A 23,410-nucleotide genomic window follows, 5' to 3' on the forward strand; every position below is an offset into this window, starting at 1 on the left:
GTTTTGGCGAGAGTACTGCTATTGGGGAGGCTGCCTACATGGCTAGTACTGTGCTGGTTGGACATGTTCAAGGCCGAGCATACTCAGCAGACAGGCTCACGTTATGGGTCTGAGAGATTTGGGGAAGTATGCTTAAAGAACTGCCTGAGGTGCAGGTATTGCCCAGGGGTTGGTTTTCTCTACATTTTGCAAAAGAAAATTACACAGATCTGATCCTCGCTAGATATTGGCATATTGAGATGGCCCCTGTACTCCTCAAGAGATGGAGTCCCCTTTTCGATCCAGAGAGGGAGCAGATTGGGGCAGGACCTCTATGGGTTCGCTTGCCAGGGCTTCCACTGCAGTATTGGTGCGAGGAGGTTTTTGTTAGAATTGGAAATGCCCTCGGCACTTACCTGGACCACGACAGAACTTTCGTGCAATCGAAGAACCGAACCCTAGCTCGCATCCTGGTCCATCTGGACACTCACGAAGGACTGGAAGAGAAAATCACTCTTCAATGGGGGAAATACACTCAGGTGCAGATCCTGGACTATGAAGGAGTCCCCTTCTAATGTAGAAGATGTCACAGAGTAGGGCACATCTTTAAGGAATGCCCACTTATCAAAAAACCAGAGGATCCTCCGAGGGCACCTACTACATCCATAGGGACTGATGCACCTGCTTTGAATCGCTCTCCTAGTTCGGTTCCACAGCCACCGGTCAGCAACATCACCTTGAGGATGGTGGAAGGAGAGCACAGAACGCCATCGCCCCCTCTTACTAGAGCTCGTGCAGCAGCTGAGGCCGCAAAATTATTGGGTATTCCTCTGACCTCCTGCCCTTCCTCTTTTGCTTATAGCTCATCACTTGTTTCATCCACCATTAATACATCTGTGGCTCATTGCACACTGGCTCATTCATTACCATCCATCACCACCACTGCTCCATCTTTGCCCACATTATCATCCATTTCCACCTCCCCATCATCTAACGGGAGGTCTTCATCTCACAATTACAACCTTCACTCTCGTTCACACATTGATAGTCACCCGACTCATATCTCTAGTTTGGGACTTACCCAACCTGGTTCGGTCATACTTTCATCTCGTGGGAGAAAATCTAATCTATCCATAGCCATCAAAAGGGCTGGGGCAGAGGTCACCTCTGGTAGACAATCCACTTTGGAAGGGGTTCTTAGAGCACTGAATACCCCGGGCAGGGTTCCCCCATGAAGTGTCTCTCATTCAATTGCAGAGGCATGGCTAGTGCCTCCAAGAAACTAGCCCTGCGTCAACTATTTGAAGTTGAGCCTTCTGATATCATCATGCTGCAAGAAACCCTAGGAGAGGCCGAATTCATCACCAGCACATTAGTCTCCTTACTTCCTGGGTGGCAATTTTTTGCCATGGATGCTTCGGGACGATCGGGGGGCCTAGCCATTGGCTACAATCCCCACACTATCAGGGTATTAGCATCTTGGGGAGGCCATGGATTTATTGGCATAGATCTTTTCTCGGCGGAGCTTGGTCTAAACCTGAGGGTCATTAATTTATATGGACCCTGCCATCAGCGAGAAAACTTCTGGCAACATCTGTTAAATCTATCGATTTTTTCTCCTGATCACATCATTCTTGGGGGAGATCTCAATTTCTCCATGGGATTTGGAGAATCATGGGGTTCACAAGCTCAAGTGGACTCTATTACTGGCTATATGACCAACCTTCTGGAACAGCACAACTTGGTGGATATCCCCATGAATAAGCCACTCCCTACTTGGCGAAACAGAAGGGTGGGGGATGTTGCTCTAGCCAGGAGGTTAGATCATTTTTTGATAAAGGTTCCCCTTATGAATCAGCTGCATCATTACAAACAATGGGTGGGTTCTGGGGGTATCTCGGATCACTCTCCCATTTATCTTGAAGTCTTTGGTCCCCATCCCAAACCCAAAGCTCCATTCAAATTTAATCATGTCTGGCTTCAGGACCCTGGTTACATAAACCTAGTCTCGAATTATTGGAAAGCCAACCCTATTGATAGACATGAATCCTTAACAAAGGGTTTCTGCCACAACCTGTCCCAGCTCAAGCATCTATCCATCAAATGGGCCAAAGAGAAACAACAGAGGGAGGAGCTATCATTATCCCAAATCGAGGCTGAATTGAGTATATTGCTCGATGACCGCAACCTGGGATTTAATTCAGCTGATGACAAAGCTCACCTGATCGAGCTGGAAAACCAAAAGGCAAGGATTTTGAAGGAGAGAGAGGAATCTTGGCACCTCAGGAGCAGAGCTATCTGGTTACAAGCGGGAGATGACAACACAAGATTCTTCCAGAACTATGCTAAAGGTAGAAAAGTTTCAAACACAATATGGAACTTACCCCTACCTGATGGGGGAGTAGCAGACACCTTTAACAAACTCTCCCATCTTGGCACCTCTCATTTCAAGAATCTCTTTAAAAACCCTCCTGGGTCAAACCTGGCTGATATCATCAATGTTGCCGGACATTTTCCCCGTTTTGTAAATGATGATGAGGCCGATGAGCTAATCGCTCTTGTTACTGCTGGCGAACTGGAAGGAACGTTGAAATGGTTCAAAAAGGACAAAAGTCCTGGCCCAGATGGGTGGATGATAGAATTCTATCTTGCTTTCTATGAACTCCTAGGGAATGATCTGTTAAAAGTTGTGGAAGAGTGTAGAATATCTGGATCCATTTACAATGCTGTCAATACTACCTTCATTGCACTTATCCCGAAATCCGATTCCCCTTCCTCTTTCAATGACTACAGGCCTATCTCATTATGCAACTGTCTATATAAAATCATTTCCAAGGTCATTGCGAATCGTCTTTGGCCCTTACTTTCTCGCCATATCGCCCCCCAGCAATTTTCCTTTCTTGAGCATCGCCAGATCCATGAAGCCATTGGCACGACCCAAGAGGCCATCCACTCGATCTGGACTAAACACTTAAAAGGGATCATTTTAAAGATCGACCTAGCAAAAGCTTTTGACCGAGTCAGTTGGCTCTACATCAAGATGCTCCTTATACACCTGGGCTTTCCTCATGATTTCATTACTTGGATTATGGCTTGCATCACCACCCCTACCTACAGTGTTCTCATCAATGGATCTGCCTCCCACTTCTTTCATGCTGAGCGTGGTCTCAGGCAAGGCTGCCCCCTCTCCCCCTTACTATTTCTGATTGTTATGGATGGGCTTAGTCATCTACTAGCTAAAGCTAAAAGAGATGGCAGCCTATGTGGCCTCAAGATATCTGAATCCTGCTACCTCACTCATCTCCTTTTTGTGGATGATGTTCTCATTTTCCTTGATGGGAGCATCCGAGACACACTCACTTTCTCCAAAATCCTCTCCCTCTTCTCGATGGCAACTGGTATGCAGGCTAATCAAGGGAAATCCACCATTACCTTAGCCCTCACTTCCATCCAAGAGTCACAACTTGCTCAGCAGCACTTCCCTTATTGCATCATCCCCCTTGACAGGGGTTTCAAATATCTGGGATTTTGGATAAAGCCTCTCAGCCAGAAAATAGCAGATTGGGTCTGGCTTGTCACCAAGTTGGAAAAAAGGCTTTCTAATTGGAGTCATAGATACTTATCCAGAGTTGGCAGATTAGTGCTCATCAAATACTTGAGGCCACCCCTATTTTCTGGATGGCATTAGCATGGATACCCAGGAACATTCTGGCCCGACTGCAACAACTTTGTAGTAGATATCTCTGGAATGGCCATCAAGACAAAAAGATCTTTGCCTGGGTCAACTGGAACAAGATTGCCTTGCCCAAAAAATGGGGAGGATGGGGGCTAAAAGACCTAGCCCTTTTTGCACAAGCCCTGGCTGCAAAAATGGGTTGGACTTTATTGACCGGGTAGAATCTATGGACCACAATTTCATATCACAAGTACATTTGGCCACATCAAATTATGGATTGGGTCTACATGCCAAGCTAGCCTCGAACAGGTATATCTTCAGTTTGGAAGGCTCTTCTACACTCCCTGCCTAGCATCAGAAACAATCTCGTCTAGAGAATAAATGATGGATCAAAGGCCCGCATTGGACTGGACCCCTGGACTAGGGGAGGAGGTAGATTCTAGCTATCTAGAGAACTCATCCAGCACCTTAATTCTCATGAGATAAAGGTAATGGCACACATAGCGGATCCATTGAATACCAACATCTTCTCACAAGGATGGAAATCTGCCCAACAACTTGATATTCCCCCACAGTGGCACCAGGAATGGCATGACTACATAAATACTATGTGTGAATCACACATCAGGATTAAGGAAGGACCAGATGAACTTGTTTGGAGTCTAGCTGAGAATGGCATTTATTCCCCAAAGGCCGGATACCTCAACCTGATTTCACACAAACAGCCGGAGCAGACAGTAGTATGGTGGAAGAATATCTGGAAGCTTGTATCGCCACCAAGAACAAGACTGTTCTTTTGGTGTATCCTCATAAATAAAGTCCCCACAGGAGAAACACTATCACACCGCTCTTTCCATGGCCCTCACTGGTGTGTCTTATGCAAGAATTCATCTGAATCGACAGTGCACTTATTCCTTCAATGTAACACTCTGAGCAATCTCTGGCAGATTGTCTCTTCATCAATTCATATATCTGGGAAATGGGAGGGTGATAACATATGTCGTGCCTGGGAAAACTAGTGCAATCTGCATCATGGCACAAAACAATTATGTCTTCCCTTAATTATCTCTTGGCACTTATGGCTGGCTCAGAATCGAATCATATTTGAGGACAGAGCTGTTAGCTGGCCGCACATATCAGCCCAGATCATATCAGCCTATCACGAGTTGCCTGAGCCTCACAGACCTCGGCCTCGTAGACCGCATGACCCTGCTCCTATTGACAAAAACTCTCCCTGGGCATTTTTTGATGGTGCTGCACAGCACCATGGATGTGGTGGTGGATTCATATTATATATTAATGAACAACATTTCTACAAAGTCAAGATGGGGCTTGGCGAGGGAACGAACAATTATGCAGAGCTTATTACACTCCGACATCTGCTGCATTTTTCTTTGGGTCATAATTGCATGGATTTAAACATATATGGTGACTCAAAAATCATAGTAAATTGGTTCAATAATATTACTGCCTGTCACTCACACACACTCAGTAATATTCTGGATGAAGTGCACTTGCTCAAAGCACAGTTTAATACTGTTTCATGTCATCACATTTACAGGGAACATAACAACAGTGCTGATGAGCTTTCCAAGGAGGCCACGATACTTCCCCGAGGAGAGTGGATGATACAGGAGCATAGAGGCTCCAATGAATATCACTACTATCATCGGCCTTACAATGATCAGAACTACCACAAGGTAGATAGCCTCTAATTTGGAGTCTTTTTTGGCTCACACCTGATGAATATGCACGACGTATATATTGTATATATTTATATATTCTTGTTTTTATATATAGGCCTATAGAAAAGGCATCACCTTGCATGGTGTATGTGGAATATTGTAGAAGGCAAACTTATTTATAGTTTCTTTTTATATCAGACAGTGACTGAGCACCCTGCGTGGTGATGAATGCTATATGCATCCTAAGTTTTCGATAAACTGAGCAACATTTTTGAAAATGCCCACAGTGGCAAAGGTCAAATACAACATATGATGAGAAGCATCTACAACATGTAATTTTTCAAACATAATGAAAGATTATGATTATGGAAAAAATGGGGAACAAGACCACAATTAAAGGAAATATCATGATAGGCATGAGTCAAATATAACATGATACCAACTACTAATTATAGAAAGTGGCATCAATTTTAGTAACGTAGGTGGTAGTAAGTTTTACTTTGGATTGAAATGTAAAATGGGTTGGTTTCCATTACTTGGAGGCCAGAGAATTATTGAAAATCTCTATGTCATTTTGAAATTAGTTTTAAGGCTTGAATTCACATGGGTTAAAATTTATGGCAACTGCTAAAGGTAATCAACATAAATAAAAAGGATTATGATATGTTTTTCTACTTTCATGCTATAGAAATTAGGGTCATGGTGACATCTAGTGAAGCCAGTGTCAAGATGAAAACTATTCATTTTTGTGTAGTAAGATCAAGGTTGTTGTTTAAGACCGTACACATATTTCTTAAGGTGAAAAGCAAGGTTGGAGACATTGTGAACATAAATACAAAGTTATTCCATGTATATTTCTTCTAATATATCCCCATGTAAGAAGGTTGATTTAACATCCATCTGATGGACCTGACATCCATGTGAGGAAATAAGGTCTAGAAAAGGGCAGATGGAATCCATATTTCTAATAGGGGCAAAGGTTTCATTATAGTCACTTCCTTCAACTTGAGAGAATACTATAGAAACTAACTGTAACTTATGTCTTCAACACTTCCATATGATGCATAATTGGTTCTAAATATCCATGTCATCTAATAATTTTTCTTCCTTTTTGGAAGAGGTACAAGTTCCCAAGTATCATTTTCCATCAAGGAATGATATTCTTCATCCATTATTGTTTCCAAATCTAGATGGATTGAATCTTGAAAATGTTTCTTGATCATGAGTCTCTAAAACTTGAGCCAAAAGAGAGGATATCTGCTAGAACTATGGATGAGTATGATGATGATTTATAGGATCACTACCAAGGTCATTATTTGCTTCACATGTTGAGCATGCCCATTTGCAAAGTTGTGGTGTTGGTGCATGTTCGTGTTCAATGGACTCATCTAGAGGAAGGTGAGAAGGAAGAGGTAGATTTTCATGCTCCGTGTCATAATTTGAAAAAGGAACCAAAATAAGAATAAAATATGGGACATATGTTGAAGATGGCTCGTAGGCCAAAGAGGGAATAATCATTGAAATAGGCTCACGACATAAGATATTTTCATCAAATTCAACTTCAGTTCTAATGATTATTTCATTCGAGTGAGGTTGAAGTCTATAACTTCTTACTTATTTAGAATAGCCAACAAAAATACATTTCTCACTTTTAGGTTGTAAATATTTTTGTTTTTAATTAGGAATGCTAATCCATGCTACACTACGAAAGATATGAAAGTGGCTTACATGTAGCTTAAGTTTAGTTCAAGCTTCCTCCATTTTTATATTGATTAAATCCTTTTGGTAGTGTGATTTACCATGTAATTTACATAATTTATTGATTTCGCCTAATAATGAAGACTTAAACCCTTAGATTGTATCAAAGAATTATCCATTTCATTTAATGTACCATTCATTTTTTTAGAAACAGCATTTTTTTATGGTGTATACGGAATAGTAAGTTTCATGTAAATGTTGAGTGTAATGCAGTAAGATATAAATTTATTATTGACATATTCACCTCCATTATTTGTTCTTAAACTTTGCAAGTAATGTCCATCTTTTTTCTACAAGGTCCTTGTAGGCCAAGAACAAGTTACTTGCTTAACCCTTATGTTTTAAGAAATAAACCCAAATGTATTTAGAAAATCTATCTGTGAGGGTTAAGAAGTACTTGATCCCAAAGAAGAAGAAGAATATAGTAGAAAACACAAATCACTATCAACAAGTTTCAAAGGGGTTGAGGCGTTCTAAGAAGCATGTTTGTCAAAATTGTCGCAATGATTTTTGTTGAGAACACAATCGACCCAAACACCATCTCTACAAGAAACAAGAGGAAGACTAGTCATCATATTTTGATTACATAGTTCCTATAGTGATAATTAGTTTTAGATGAAAAAATTTCCCACACCAAAGTTTTCTCAAGTTATCACCATGAGCAACAAAAATTGAGGAAATGGGTGATGACCCAAAATTATCAAACATGTACATCCGGGTAATATCATTGGCTATTTTAGTGGAGAGGACACTATTAAGATATTTTAAATCCTCAATTACAACTTGGTGAGGTAAAAAATATATCATTTTACCTTAATATGAAGTGATCTAATATATTAATATAAGGTTGCAGGAAAGACATGGAACAAAAAATAAATCATTGAAATGACCATTATCTACGTGAACTATTTTATACCCTACAACACTAAGAGATCTATAATCACCAAAAAATATTTTTTGGTGTTATAATCATTAGGATTAAAAATGGATTTTTCATTAGACATGTGATAAGATGCACTAGAAACAATAAGCCACTCATCAGAAGAAGCAAAGGCTGCATTGAAGGGAAAACTAGAAGTAGAAAGTGCACGTCAATGAGAAGAAGTGTTAGAAGAATAATCAAGACTAATTTTGTGATTCTTCATTACTTTTTACAAGGCCTCCATATTTTTAAAACCTTTAGACTCCACATGTCCATATTTCCCTGAATAATTGTGATGTCTATTAGTCTTCTTTCTCTTTTAGTTTGTTCCTTTGTCATGTTTAGGAGTAGAAGGTCATTGAGAGGGTTTGGGACCCTTATTTTTCTTGTTATTGTGATGACATTGATTCTTTTGATGTTTTATTTTATCTTTTTCTGTTGCCAATAGTTCCTTGTTAGATGTACCTTCAGTGCTAATTTCTCCATTATGTAAGAGCTTGTCTTGTTCTATAATTAGAGAGTCACAAAATAATTCATGAGAAGGATTTTGATAAGCATCCCTCAAATATTATTTAGTGGCATAAAATACAGATACAAAAAAATGTAAAATCAAGATTGGAAAGAATAATATATATGCAATTTTCATCCTTTAGTTTGACTTAAGATTCTAGAAGCAAATGTCTAAGTGCTTTGAAATTAGATAAATAATTTTCAATGTAAGAGAAATCATTCGGACATAAAGTCATGATTTGATTTTCAAGGTGATGAGATATAGTAATATTAGATTCACCAAATAGTTTTCTCGAATTTTCCCAAAAGTCATTCATATCATCCATTCCTTGAATATAAAGTTGCAAATCAAGAGAAATGGACATTCCACATAATTCACATGCTTTTTCATTCCTATTATCCCATTTGGCTCTGTTATAAACATTAGTGATAGCCATTTATTTTCCTAAGGTAATCCAATACAACCCTTTACCTTTTAGTGCATGGCTCCATGTTGGATTTTCATGAGAAGTAGCCATTATAAGTAAGCAAAAGTTTACTTACAATGGCCATATTGAAATATGTAGATAATATGGCTTCAAAATCTTAAACTGGCCATGTATATGGAAAGTTATTAAAAATGGGTTTCTTAAAAAAGCGTAGCGCTAAAAATGTACTTTGAATGTGAAAGTTATGCCCCTTTTAGAAAAGGAACTAATAGTAACAAAGTTCCATGTGGCAAGTAGAATGACCCACATGGTGGTAGATGTTGATGAAAAATAAAAAAAATATTTTCTTTTGCTATATTTTCCTATAAGTTCACTTTTACAAACAAATTACTTCATGAAGTGGCCCAGTTTTATAAAACAAGTGAGAATACGTTTTACATTGAAGTTACTTTATAAGTGAGAGTTTCTTATAAACAAACTAAAAAATATTAAAGTTATTTTACAATGATTCACTTTTATATGACAAGTGAAATACACTTTGCAATAAAGTTATGAAATAACTTAAATTTGCATGATTTAGAAAAAAGTAACTTTTTAAAAGATATTTGAACTCAATACCTCTTACTAATTGAAACAACTGTTAACCAAGTGAGTTAGCACAAAATACAATAGTAATGAACGAGGGTGGGGGTGCTTTTGTTGTTATTGTTGTGTTTGAGCTACACCTCGAATTGTATGCTTTCCAAAAAAAATGTGCTCATCTAAAAACAAGCAATAGTTTGAAAAAAATTCCCACACTCAACAACTATGGGGCTACATCTCAATTAGCTTACCATGGAAATGAAAATTTTATCACTTGTTTTTATTTTCTAAGATTGCAAAAAGAACATGGTGTTGGACACCTAATCCATTATGGTTATGATGAAAGGTTATTACAATTCCAAGAAACTTTGGAAGTTGAATCCAACAGTTTCTATGCTGTATTTATATGTACATTATTCTTAATAATAGTTGAATTCATTTCCAACAATGGTATCAGAAAAATGGTATATTTTCCCTGTTGAATAACTTGAGCCACTATTTTTGTGGCCTACCTTTCAAATAGTCCCTCTATGGAGTTGAGTATTGATGTACGGTGGTTGGTGTAGTTGTGAAAATCCTGTGAAATTATGGACACTATAAAATCCATCTCTTATCTCTACCACATCCAGTCATTGATGTAAATGAATATTTTCAATCAGATTGAACATGAATGGATCCTGCATGAGAGGATTACCAAGCCATTTTTCCAAGGTCATGAACTAAGGGTATTGTTGAGTATCCAAGCTATTTCATTGCAGAGAAATATTTCTAGGTATCCAACTATGGAATACAATCCTACCCTGCATGTTGAACACTCTATTGATGATGCTCCACCATATGATTTATAATGCCCTCTGCAAATTTCCTAGATGCAAATGCCATGACCACCACTAGAGAAAACAAAGGTGAATTTATGTATGTGTTAGAACTAGAAGCTATCTAGAATTTGGTTTGATTTGTAAAACAATTTCTCATGCATTATTGCAGCGACAGGAGGTGGAGAACACTAAAGTTGAGAATCGTTGAGTGTAGATCCATAGAGCATGGTTCTTAAAAATAAAGAATGATCATGTTGTTCTTTTTTGAATAGGAAGCGACCATTACTTTGTTGACACATTTTTCAAAATCGTGGGATAATTTTTAAAGCTTCTTCATCTGATGGTTGAGACCTTGAAAATACATCCACTCCAAATAAGGTATGTAATCTTCAATATTAAATGAGTTGGGTAAAATAATATTTTCTTTGACCATTGAATTGAAGCCTCTCAAGTCTTGGTATGAGTACCTTGTATCAAAGGCCATACTGCAAATTATAGCCACCAAAAGGGATGGCATGGTTTGATTAATTTTGATGGCATGTATTTATCAGTTAAAAAAAATACAAAAATCTCACCTGAAAAATATTTATGAGTACATATCCTCTCCATAATCCATATGCACTTCAAATTCTTTATTTGATGGGATTCTCTTTATTCACTCTATGAGTTTACACATATATCAAACTTTTGCTTGTAATAGGAGTTCTTGTTCATGTTCTTGGAGGGCATTGTTCATTGACTAGATAGATTTCTCCTTTTCCGAATGCCTTCCCTCGGATGGGGTGAACTAAAATGTATTTTCATTTAATCAATCTATTGTCTGAACTATGAAAAGAAGACATGGAACACACACACACACACACATATAAATTCTTTTAATTAAGTCAATCTGTTAGTTGAATTATAATAGAAGCCATGAATCATACCCACATTTCAATTTTGAATAGAAGAACATGTATGAAAATGATGGCTAGATGGGGGTGATTAGTTGATCTGTTCTTGGAAAAAGGTAGATGCAGTTGTAAAAATTAATTCCTCTACAGATTCACTCCCCCTGAGGCACTTATGGAGTGAGGGGTCTGTGTCACTACTTGTAGGAGAATTTGGTGAAATGTTATGGTTATTGGTTCTTCCCTGAATTTTTCTCAAAAAAATGGTTTAAGATTGCAATATGAGAGTGGTTACTTATCCTAAAAGTTAATCATGGTGGTTAGAGAATTTTCATTTATTTGGGTGCTATCTAACTTTTATTTTTTAAATTGCATTATAAACATATCCATTTATGGTTGAAGTTGATGATCCTAATCATTGGGTAACTATATGGACCTTAAGTCACCTCCTATCTTAGTCAAATCAACTCATCTCAAAATTTATTACATGTTTTGATTATATTTTGTTTAATAGATGAGTTAAAGTGAGATATTATGCATAGTGGACTTGTATGCATTAAATGTAGGTTTGGAAGGGAAAATTGACGAATTTCGGCAAGATTAAGGTTTGAAAATTGAATGGGACAAGGGAGAGAGATTGTAGGAAGTAAATCCTCCTCATTTGCTTCTCCCTCATTTGAATATTCCTCCATTAATCACACCAGCTCGGATTACAAGCAGCCAAGTCATGAAGATCAAAAGGCAGCTGAGAAAGTGATAGTCAAAGAGTTAGTTACTCTCGAGTTTGGGAGCCAAGCCTCCCTATATTAAAGGAAGTCATTGGGGAATTCAGTTTTATAAATAAAGAGGCCTAGAGCCTCATTAGGATTCAATTTTTTGTTGTAAAAACACTAGTTATTTTTGAGCTCCAGACTTGTGGAAGACATTGCTATGTAATTTTCTATTTTGATAATGAGAATGAGCTTTTTCATGATCCAGTACTGGGTTAACTCAGAGGGCTGAAGATCTTGGATTAGGGACCAAACCTAGAAGAAAAGGCTCCTCTTCTTGTATCTGTATGCTTAGATTAGTTTCATATATTCATGATTAAATTGTCCTTAGAAGTATTTCATTGCAGGCAATGTAGATTTGCTTAGTTTGTTTATTACTTTTCTTCCATTTGTGCTTTACTTCAACAAAACGTTAGAAGGGAAAAAACCATCACAAAGTTTTCAGTAGGTGTTGTGGCCTCACCTCTTCCTTCAGGGATCATGACCTGAGGAAAGAACCCCTATGCAGCCCCAAAAAGACAAATTTCTATTTTCTCATAGAATTTTGAGTTTACTATACTTGAACCAACATTTGATCGGTTTGCAAGTGTAGGATTTAATTAACATATCTTCCATATTCATTCTTACAGTAGATCTCATCAATGATTCCATTTTAATCTCTGTTTTTCTAGCTTATTAGAATTCCTCTTGTTTACATGATTTTTTTGGCAAATATCAATGTTTGATGTAGAGCAAGTGTTTCAAAAGTATAGAGAGATCCCATAGCAAGCAACCACCTTGCAACTTCATCCATCCATAATCATTCCTTGCTTTCACCAAGACCTTCACCAATTTCATCATTTTACATAGAAACTCCTCGAAGCATGTTGAGCAAATCCAACAATCTTCTAACCTTGGTTTTGAGTTCTTGGTGACCCTAGGCATTTTATCAATCCATTCCACCTACCAAGCACCTTCCCTAAGCCTACCACACATCCAACACCCATCGTTTTTCTCTCGGTTGTATCCTATAGAAATACAGGGAATCCTGTAGGTTTTAGGACATCATGTAGTGGCCAGTTTTGAGGCAGAATTGAGGAAAGCCTATAGGAAGCCACAAAAGGGTACCTGAGGGTCTCCTAAACCTCCCAACCATCCACTAGCATCCTTGAGCCACCTGCCACATCACCAAAAGGGATTAGGGTTCACACTTGATTTTCCATAAAAAGAATGAAAATAAAAAATAGATTTATTCCAATCCTTTACATGCACAGTAGTGATATTTGAGGTTTTGAAATTCCATGCTTAGGAAAATAGCATTTCATATGTGTTAGCTTGGCATTCTTGTAAAGCATAGTTTCTCAACAGTTAGTTAGGGAATGGTGTGTTTTTAGCATAGGATTTCAGTCATTTTCCTTATTGCAGTAGACAAGCTTTCTCGTAGAGTAGATTTCTCTTTCTCTCATTGGTAATCAATCTCCTTTTCAATCCATAGAAGTATGGCTTGAAAACCATAGTGGTCTCTCGCTAGGTGAACAGTGAAAAAAGGTAGAACCATCACTTTTACTTGTGTATACAACATTGTCACCTCCAAGTTTGTATGAGTAAAGCTGGTAGCTCGAGGAGTTGCAACATTCTTGCTACAATACTGGTGCTCATCACTTTTTGGCGCTGTTGTCAGGGAGGTGTCTGAATAATATGTGGTTACTGCTTTCTTTCTTCCATTTCTTGTTTATGATATTCTTCTATTAGTTTCATTTCTGTAAAATTAATTTAGATTGCTTCCTTTTCCATGCTACATTCTTTGCTTTCCTTTCCATTTTGCAAGTAAGATTTCAATCAAGTAGTTAATTTTTCATTCAGTAAGTAGTTTTCATTCAGTTTGCAATTACTTTCAAAGTTTGAAAAAACACAAAACAAAACAAAAACATTTTTCTCTTCCCTCGTAGGAATAGGGATAACTTAGGGAAATTTTTTCCAAATACCCCCACTGCTTCAAACATCCGACCTTCCCTCTTCTTCGCTGGCTGTGAACTAGAGGAACCCTTAGGTCAGTAACTAGACATATTTGAAGAACCTACAAGGGAATAAGAACCCATTCCTACTGAACCAATGGATCAAAACGGAAATGACAGAGGAAATAGAGAAAGAGTTGAGGGTGCCTTCCCCATTAGGGAAACCAATGGGAATACTAAGATGAAAAATATAAACCCCTCTACCCATCCTCACTTCCATGGCCTGACCGCGGAAGATCCAGATGCTTTCTTATTTGAGTTTGTTGTCATATTTCGAACCTATGACTATACAAATGATGAGCATAAGTTGAAACTGTTTCCATCCACTCTCAAGGATGCATCTTTGCGTTGGTTCATGGGTTTACCTGGAGATAGCATCACAACTTGAGCTCAGGTGCAGCAAGCCTTCAAAAGCAAGTAATGAGATGACTGTAGGTCTAAATAAACTAAAGATGAAATTTTTAGGATGACCTTATGAAATAATGAATCCCTAGAGGATTATGAAGAAAGATTCCAGCTTAGCTACAAAAGGGCCAGCTACACACTTGACCCTGAGTCATTAAAGCTAATCCTGCTTAGAGGAGTAAGGGAAGATCTTCTCAATACCCTACACTTGTTAGTAGGAGGGGATATCTACCAATTACCCTATAAGGATATCAGAATTTCTCTAGAAACCATTCTAGGGCAGCTAGGAAAAAGGGTAGGCGTAGTCAACCTATGGTCAGTCCATCTGCTTCCAATTCATCCATCAAGGGAAAAATTGGAAATATGCTGGAGGATTTCAAGAGTGAGATGCTGCAAACCATTTCCCTATAGATGGACACTATGCACATTAAGATAAAGTAGGAGGAAGCAGAGAAAGGCAGGGCCATTTTCTATCCTAGATGCACCAGGAGGCACCCTAGGAAAGAATGTACATTGAATTCTATTGAAATTTGCTTAGTCTATGAAGAAAACGACTCCACAGACAAGTGTCCTTCTCTTCCTGGACTAAAAGTTGTATATCAAGGAGATGAAGGGGTCACTGTGTAGCTCTACTACATAAACCAAATGAGACCTCATGGGCCTAGGTCATACCAACATGGCATGCAAGGGTCATACCATGCATATTACAACCCCAACCAGTCCACATCCATACCTTCTTGGGGAACCCCTACTCATCCTTCCTAGTCTACACCTCCTCCTTGGTCCTTTGCACCTCAGTATCATTCCCAGCCAACTAGCCAGTCATTTCAACCATATTCTCCGCCACAAATTTAGTGGAATGCACTACCCTCGGGGTGGAGGCCCCCATAAAACAATGTTCCAACTTTATTTCCTTCACAACCTGCTCAACCACAACTTTTACACTATGCTCCACTTGAACAACCCCATATGCCTACCTAGCCGAATCTGAACCCAAACAATAGACAGGCACAACAAATATAGAGTGGAGAGACATCCTACCCAACTTATGCTATGGAAATTCAAGAAATCAACCTGAGATCTAGGAGAGTACTTCCGAAAACCAACCTCTATCTCGACCTAGGGAGGTTCAAGAAGAAAGAGAGGAAAGAATGCTTAAAGTAAATCCACCACCCTTTCCTAAGAGATTAACCCAACCACTCCATCCTACTCTAGAAGAGATTGAACTTCTGGGAGAATTGAAAAACCTATGTGTCAAAAATCCACTTCTCCAAGATATTAAAGATGTACCTATTTACAACAAGTTGATTAAGGAGAAGTGCTTCAAGCATCCATGGAGGTGAAGAAGAGATGTGCCTACCATTAATGTCATTCGATAGTTAGCCAAATTAATGTTGGGTAGGTAATCTGTCTAAAGTATTTGGACCGTGGAAGCCCTGTAGTAGATGTCCACATAAATGGCACCATTTTCCCACACACTTTGATCAATCTTGGGGTTTCCATTAATGTGATGACCAAGGACACCATGCTCAAGCTCAAGCTCCAAGGTTCATTGAGAAAGACCACAACAATTTTGCAATTTACAGACCACTCCATAGTGACCTCTGAGGGGATTGTGGAGGATGTGATGGTCTCCATTGACTCTTGGGAATACCCTGTAGATTTCCTAGTTCTCCAACCTAAGGCTAAGCTTACTGGTTACCCTCTCATCCTTGGGAGGCCCTGGTTAGCCACTTTCGATGCTTACATTAGCTGCAGAGCTAGAACCATGACCATCAAGAATGGGCATATGTCCAAGAAGTTAGCCCTATACCCTCTGCTTAGCCATCTCTAGAACATGACTTACCTTCTTGGCTTGAAGAGGAGGAAGAGGATGAAGTATATTCTTCCCAACTCTATACCTTAGAAATGACCATGGGAGGGGGACAGTAGGATGAAGATAATTTGATTGAACACATACTCCAAATTCCAACTCCCAGTACATTTTCCTTAGAAGTAGTAAAGGAAACCTAGAACAGCCATCAAATTGATCTATGCTTAGCTGATTCCAACCCTCTCTGTTTCAAAACCATAGAATTTGGCCCCGAGAGAGCTTTGAAAATCAATCCATCTCTTTCTGTTCTCCGAGAAGAAATGTTGTGCAACATGCTAAAGGAACATCTGGATGTCTTTGCTTGGAGTTACAAATAAATGAAGGGAGCGCACCCCTTGGTGTGTACTCACCACATTTATATCAAATAAGGTTGCAAGATAGTCTGGAAACCCCAAAGGAGGATGAATCTAGCTCTTAAAGATATAGTCAAAGAAGAACTACAAAAGCTGCTAGACGAATGATTCATTTACCCTATCTCAGATGGTGAGTGGGTCTCCCCTTTGGTGTTGGTTGAAAAGAAAAATGGTAAGTGGAGGATTTGTGTTGATTACAAGGAGTTAAACAAAGCCACAAAGAAGGACCATTTCCCTCTACCTTTCATCGACCAAGTGCTAGATGGTCTGGGAGGGAAAAATATTTTCTCTTTCTTAGATGGATTCAGCGGGTACAATCAAATCCAGATCAGCCTAGAAGACCAGGATAAAACCACCTTCACTTGTCCTTGGGTTAATTTCTCCTATAGGGTCCTTCCTTTTGGCCTATGCAATTCTTCTGCCACTTTTCAGAGAGCAGTCCTAAGTATCTTTGTTGAGTTAGTCCATGATGCGAAGAAATTTATATGGATGATTTTACACCTTATGGATGTGATTTCTAGGAGGCTTTGTCCAACTTAGGTAAGGTGCTACACAAATGCATTGAAATGAACCTATCTCTCAGTCCCTAAAAATGTGAGTTCTTGATGACTACAGGGACTGTGCTAGGTCATTCAATATCTTAGCAAGCACTACGGGTGGACCCAAACAAAATAGCTATCATCTAAAGGGTCCCACCTCCACAAAAGCAGAGAGATGTCAGAATTTTCCTAGGGTTAGCTAGATATTACCGAAGGTTTATAAAAGACTTCAACAAGTTGGCTTCTCCTTTATTTGGGTTGTTGGCCAAAGACTCTGAGTTTGTATGGTAAAAAAATTTTCAAGAGGCCCTTGACACCCTAAAGGACAAGTTAACCACTGCACCAATTCTCTAAGGCCCAAATTGGGCCCTTCCTTTTAATATTCATGCTAATGCCTCACAAAAATCCGTAGGAGAAGCCCTAGGCCAAATAGATGAAAAATTGCCTCATGCCATTTAATTTATGAGCAAGAATCTATTAAAGGCTAAACTAAACTACACAGTGACCGAAAAGGAGCTCCTATTTGTTGTGTATTCATTGAACAAGTTTATCCATTCTATTACAGGCTATTAAACATTTGTACATATTGACCATGTTGCAACCAAATATTTAATGACTAAACCTGATGTGAATGCCCAGATAATTAGATGGTTACTTTTACTACATCAGTTTTATCTAACTATTGTTGATAAGCCTGACAAGGAAAATTTTGTTGCAGATTCTTTGTCCAGATTAACGTTTCCTACAAATGAGGAGGGAATGGTTGATGATCAGTTACCAGATGAGCACTTATTCTCCATTTCAGTTCTCTCCATGGTTTGTTGATATAAAAAACTATTTGGTATCTACATAGTTTCCACCGAATTTGTCCTCAAAAGAGAAAATCAAGACTGTGAGGAAGAGCGTCCCCTTCACTTGGATTGGGGGAAACCTCTTCAAACTAGGTGTGGATCAAATTTTGAGAAGGTGTGTCAGGGAGGAGGAAGTCTTTGAAATCGTTCTGACCTATCATGGTGGGCCTTATGGAGGTCACCTTGCAGTAAAGAGGACAACATTTAAAGTGTTACAAGCTTGGTATTATTGGCCCACTCTTCATCAGGATGTGAAAAGATATACGTCACTGTGATCAGTGCCAAAGGATGGGAAAGCCTACTCCAAGAGATGAAATGCCTCTACATCCTCAAGTGACTTTTGAGCCATTTGACAAGTGGGGCATGGACTTCATCGGACCTATTGACCCTCCTTCCAAGCAAAAGCAGTATATCATTATGTGCACTAACTATCTAACTAAGTGGATTGAAACTAAGGAAATTAAGGTAGCAATAGAGGAGAATGTGGCTGAGTTATTAAGGGAGAATGTATTTTATAAATTTGCGCACCTCGAGAACTGGTCACTAATCAAGGCAACTAGTTTACCGCCAACATGATTGAAGACTTGTTAAGCCAACATAAGATCAAGCATAGAACATCCAATCCCTATCACCCACAAGCTAATGGGCAAGTGGAGGTGACCAACAGAGCATTGGAGGGCATCCTGACCAAAGTGGTTAGCAGCGGCAGGAAAGATTGGGCAGATAGACTAGTTTAGGCCACCTGGGCCTATAATACCACCTGGAAGAACACCACTAGATTCTGTTAAGTCCCTATAATACTAGTGATTACCCCATTACTATTGTAGTTGTATCCCTTATTAATATTGTTGTGCCCCTATTGTCCCCATATTGTTATTACTGTGCCCCATAGAATCCCTCTATTGTTATTTTTGTGCCTTTATATTATTATTGTTAGGTCGGCTTGGTTATATTGTGACTCCTTAGACTCCTATATATAGAAAGGAGGTTTTGTCATTTGAATCATTCAAGAATTTTTCATTTATGTAGTGTAAAGGAGGTTTCCCCCTCGAAGAGGCTGAATTCTAAGGTGTTGATCTATCTTTTCTATCTTTTGTGAGCTGGTTTCATAACATTTGGTATCAGAGATTTGAATTCTAGGGTTTTGCTGCTCCAAACAGGTCATCGTGGCGTTTGCGCTATAACTTATTTTCTGAGATTTTTCAGATGCTAAAAACAAAAACCATTTGAGAAGAAATCACACTAAACCTTGGGTCCGAATTTCAGAGCTTTTTGCGCAATATTTGCGGAGATATGATATGAGGAAGTCAGTGTTTTTGCAGACTCCTGAATTACATTCCAAATAGGTGACTTTGGGAAAATAGTCATAACTTTTGTTTTTAGCATCAGATTAAAATTTTGTAAAAAGTTACAGAAATAGGATGGACTGTAGTTTCCTGTATATATTTTTCAGATCCTAAGGTTGAAACAGTGACACGTGGCACTTCATACAAGTTTGCTCTTCTTAAAAGGTATATAATCAGGTCATCTTGGGAGATTGTGCATAAATATTTCTTGGAGAATATAAATTTGATCAGACTGGTGGCATTGGAAAGAGGACGCAGAGGGTTACCATAGGTCATAATTTCAGAACTGGAAGATCTGAAATTACAGAGATACATCAGAGGCAATATCAAGCTCCTACAAAGTGAAAAAGGGTGTGTAGATTTTTTTAAATTTTTGCTTATGCTTGGTTTGAAAAATTATTTTGAATGAATGTAAAGGCAATAGTATAGCATTATTATTGGTAACTAATGCCTCGAGGAAAGAAAATGCAAACATCTAGTAAGCAACCTGAAAGCTCTAGCATGACTTATGAAGAAGAGGAAGAAATGCAACATGATATATCAAAATTACAAGACCAAGTGCAACAAATGTCACTCGCACAAAAAGTAACAGAATCTAAGATGGATGGTTTAAAGAAAGATGTATAAGCTAAGATGAATGACATCGAAGCTAAGATGGATGATTTGAAGATAGATTTGTAGACATATTTGAACACAGGCATGGCAGATTTGAAGACAGATTTGACAAAATTTCTACAAGAAATACTTACTAATGGTGAAATGGTAGTAAAGGAAACTCGTGACGAGAAAAAAATAAATGTTAATCATGATTTCATAGACTCTAACATTGGATCTAACAACCACCATATTCCAAAAATCGATATGAGGAAGTTTGATGGCAAGGATCTCGCAACATGGATACTATAGATGGAGCAATTTTTCGATCTCAATAATGTGTAAAACACACAAAAGGTACGTATTGCCACTTTATATTTGGAACGAATATAGTTTGTATGGTATCAATGGCTCTTCTCTCACAAACAAATTGTCACTTGGGCAATTTTTACAGAAGAATTGACAAAACATTATGAGGATACAAAAAGCAACACTTTTTTTAGCCAACCAATAAGTCTCAAACAAAAGGGTTCAATGATGGATGACATTGAGGACTTTCAAAAATTGAACATAAGGGTAAAAGATATTCTAGAAGAGCATAGGATTAATGTGTTCATAGGGACTTTAAAGGATAATATCCAACATGAGGTTCGCCTTTGGGAACCTGATTCATTGGAGAAGGAATTCAGGTTAGCAAGAAAAATGGAAAGAAAAATTATGGCAACCAGGAAGCCTACCACTCACAACTATAAAAATGTAAGTGTTGTTGACCCTAGCCTTCCACAACATATAATGTTGACACCACAACAATTGGAAGAAAAAAGAGAAAAAGGGCTTTGTTACAGTTGTGATAGCAAATACACTAAAGGTCATAAGTGTGCTGAGAAGAAATTATTCTACATAGATTGTAAAGAGGAGGAAGAAAAGGAACAAGAAATTTCAAAAGAAGAGGATATACTCCAGGAACAAACCCTAGATAAAGACGTAATGAATCCAACCATATGTTGTAATGCATTGGCTGGAATTACCACTCCTCAAGCTATTAAGATAGAAGGACATATCAAGAAGAAAAAGGTAACAGTGTTGATTGATTTAGGAAGTACACACAATTTTATTCATTGTAAGATAGCAAAAGAATTGAATTGCTTCATATATCTAGCACCAGAGTGTCAAGTAATGGTTGCAAGTAGAGGAATGATAAATTTCTCTAGAAACTGCCATAATATCAAGCTATCCATGGGAGAATATGTATTGAGTAGCCCAATGCTTTCCATTCCAATGGGAGGTCCCTTAGGAGGGCACTCGGGATGTTTAAAAACTTACCACAGGGTTAAGAAGGAATTTTTTTGGGATGGCCTTAAATTGGATATTCAAAAGTTTGTGGCGGAATTTTGGTTTGCCAACAAAATAAAGTTGAAACAATTAAGACCTTGGGTCTATTACAACCTTTATCCTTTCCAAGCCAACGTTGGGAGGAGGTTTCAATGGATTTTATCATAGGTTTACCCAAGTCTGAGGGAAAGACTGTCATCATGGTGGTAGTTGACAGACTTACCAAGTATGCACACTTTTGTGCATTATCACATCCATTTAAAGCCAATACAGTTTGTACTGCATTTATGGAAACAATTCAAAAGCTACATGGAAACCCAAAGATTATTGTAAGTGACAGAGATCGCATTTTCACTGGAAATTTTTTGACAGAATTATTTTCTTGTCTTGGTACTCAGTTAGCTCATACCGCATTTTATCATCCTCAATCTGATGGGAAAATTGAGATATTAAACAAATGTTTGGAAGGATATCTTTGTTGCTTTGTATTTGATAAACAGATACAATGGGTCAAATGGTTACCTCTGGCTGAATGGTGGTATAACACTTCCTTCCATAATACAACAAAAGTGACCCCATTTATGGCACTTTATGGATATCAGCCACCATCCATCACATCATATTTAAGAGAAAATTCTAAGGTTCAAGCAATGGAACATCACATCGAGCATCAACCACAAGTCCTCCAACTCTTAAAGGATAACCTCTTGTTGGCGTAGAATAGAATGAAACAACAGGTAGATCAACATTGTATTGAAAGAAGTTTAGATGTAGGTGATTGGGTATTCCTACGGCTACAACCATATAAAAAAATGTCTCTCAAGGAGGATAATAAATTATCACCAAAGTATTATAGTATGTACAAGGTGTTGCAAAAGATTGGTACTATGGCATACAAATTGGAGCTTCCTGCAGCTTCTCGAGTGCACCCAATTTTCCATGTTTCATGTTTAAAGAAGGTGATAGGCGAGAAGCTCCCAGTTCAAACAATATTGCCAGAACTTGACGAGGAAGGAAAAATTATATTGGAATCGGAAGTAGTCACAGAAGCGAGAACTCGACAGCTACGAAATCGATCAATTTCGGAGTATCTCATCAAGTGGAAGAACTTATCCACTGAAGATTCCACATGGGAGGATGAGAATTTTATATAGAAGCATCCAGAACTACTCAAGCGTTGAGGACAAAACTTTTTTGAAGTAGAGGGGCATATTAGGTCCCTATAATACCAGTGATTACCCCATTACTATTGTAGTTGTATCCCTTATTAATATTGTTGTGCCCATATTGTCCCCATATTGTTATTACTGTGCCCCATAGAATCCCTCTATTATTATTTTTGTGCCTTTATATTATTATTGTTAGGCTGGCTTGGTTATATTGTGACTCCTTAGACTCCTATATATAGAAAGGATGTTTTTTCATTTGAATCATCCAAGAATTTTTCATTTATGTAATGTAAAGGAGGTTTCCCCCTCGAAGAGGCTGAATTCTAAGGCATTGATCCATCTTTTCTATCTTTTGTGAGCTGGTTTCATAACAGATTCACACCCTATGAGTTGGTCTATGGGAAAAAGGCCCTGTTGTCCATTGAATTTGAGTATAATACAATGAGGATGGTATCCCAACTAGATCTAGATCTAAGCAGTGCACAAAAGGAGAGATTGCTCCAGTTGAATGGTTTAGATGAGTTCAGAATGCAGGCCCTCCTACACACAGAGGTAACTCAAATTCAGAGGAAGATCTGGCATGATAAGAACATCAAAGATAAGAAATTTGAAGAAGGTGATTGGGCCTTGTTATATGATTCTAGTTATAAAGGCTTTAAGGTAAAGTTAAGGACAAGATGGTTAGGGCCTTATGTTATAGAGAGATGTCATGATAATGGTTCAGTGCAGATCAGAACCATAGATGTAGAGGCCATTCCTTTACTTGTTAATGGGCACAGATTGAAAGTTTACAAAAGGCCATTATCAAAGAAAGAGTTCATTGATGGTATCAATAAAATAGTTATGGTGGTGGGACAAGTCTCAGCTCCTACCTCATCAAGTCACTGAGAAGAAAAAAGAAAAATAAGGAGACTCAGGCGAAAACCTCCATGAGGC

The 23,410-nt window shown here is 38.3% G+C and overlaps 1 protein-coding gene across 1 annotated transcript; it reads left to right on the forward strand.

The window, feature by feature from the left end:
• Window positions 1–239: 239 nt before the first annotated feature.
• On the forward strand, window positions 240–554 carry LOC149206642 (uncharacterized). The gene has a single exon (XM_089397761.1). The coding sequence runs from the start codon at window positions 240–242 to the stop codon at window positions 552–554; it is 315 nt and encodes a 104-aa protein (XP_089253887.1).
• The last annotated feature ends 22,856 nt before the right edge of the window (window positions 555–23,410 follow it).

The sequence above is a fragment of the Pinus tabuliformis genome, chromosome 1_2, assembly GCF_031772625.1.
Source record: "Pinus tabuliformis cultivar Carrire ecotype Pingquan chromosome 1_2, CPIR1, whole genome shotgun sequence".
Classification (NCBI taxonomy): Eukaryota; Viridiplantae; Streptophyta; class Pinopsida; order Pinales; family Pinaceae; genus Pinus; species Pinus tabuliformis.

Bases quoted from the DNA above. Each gene is read 5' to 3' on its own strand.
- LOC149206642 (XM_089397761.1), top strand. From the start codon at position 240: ATGGCCCCTGTACTCCTCAAGAGATGGAGTCCCCTTTTCGATCCAGAG.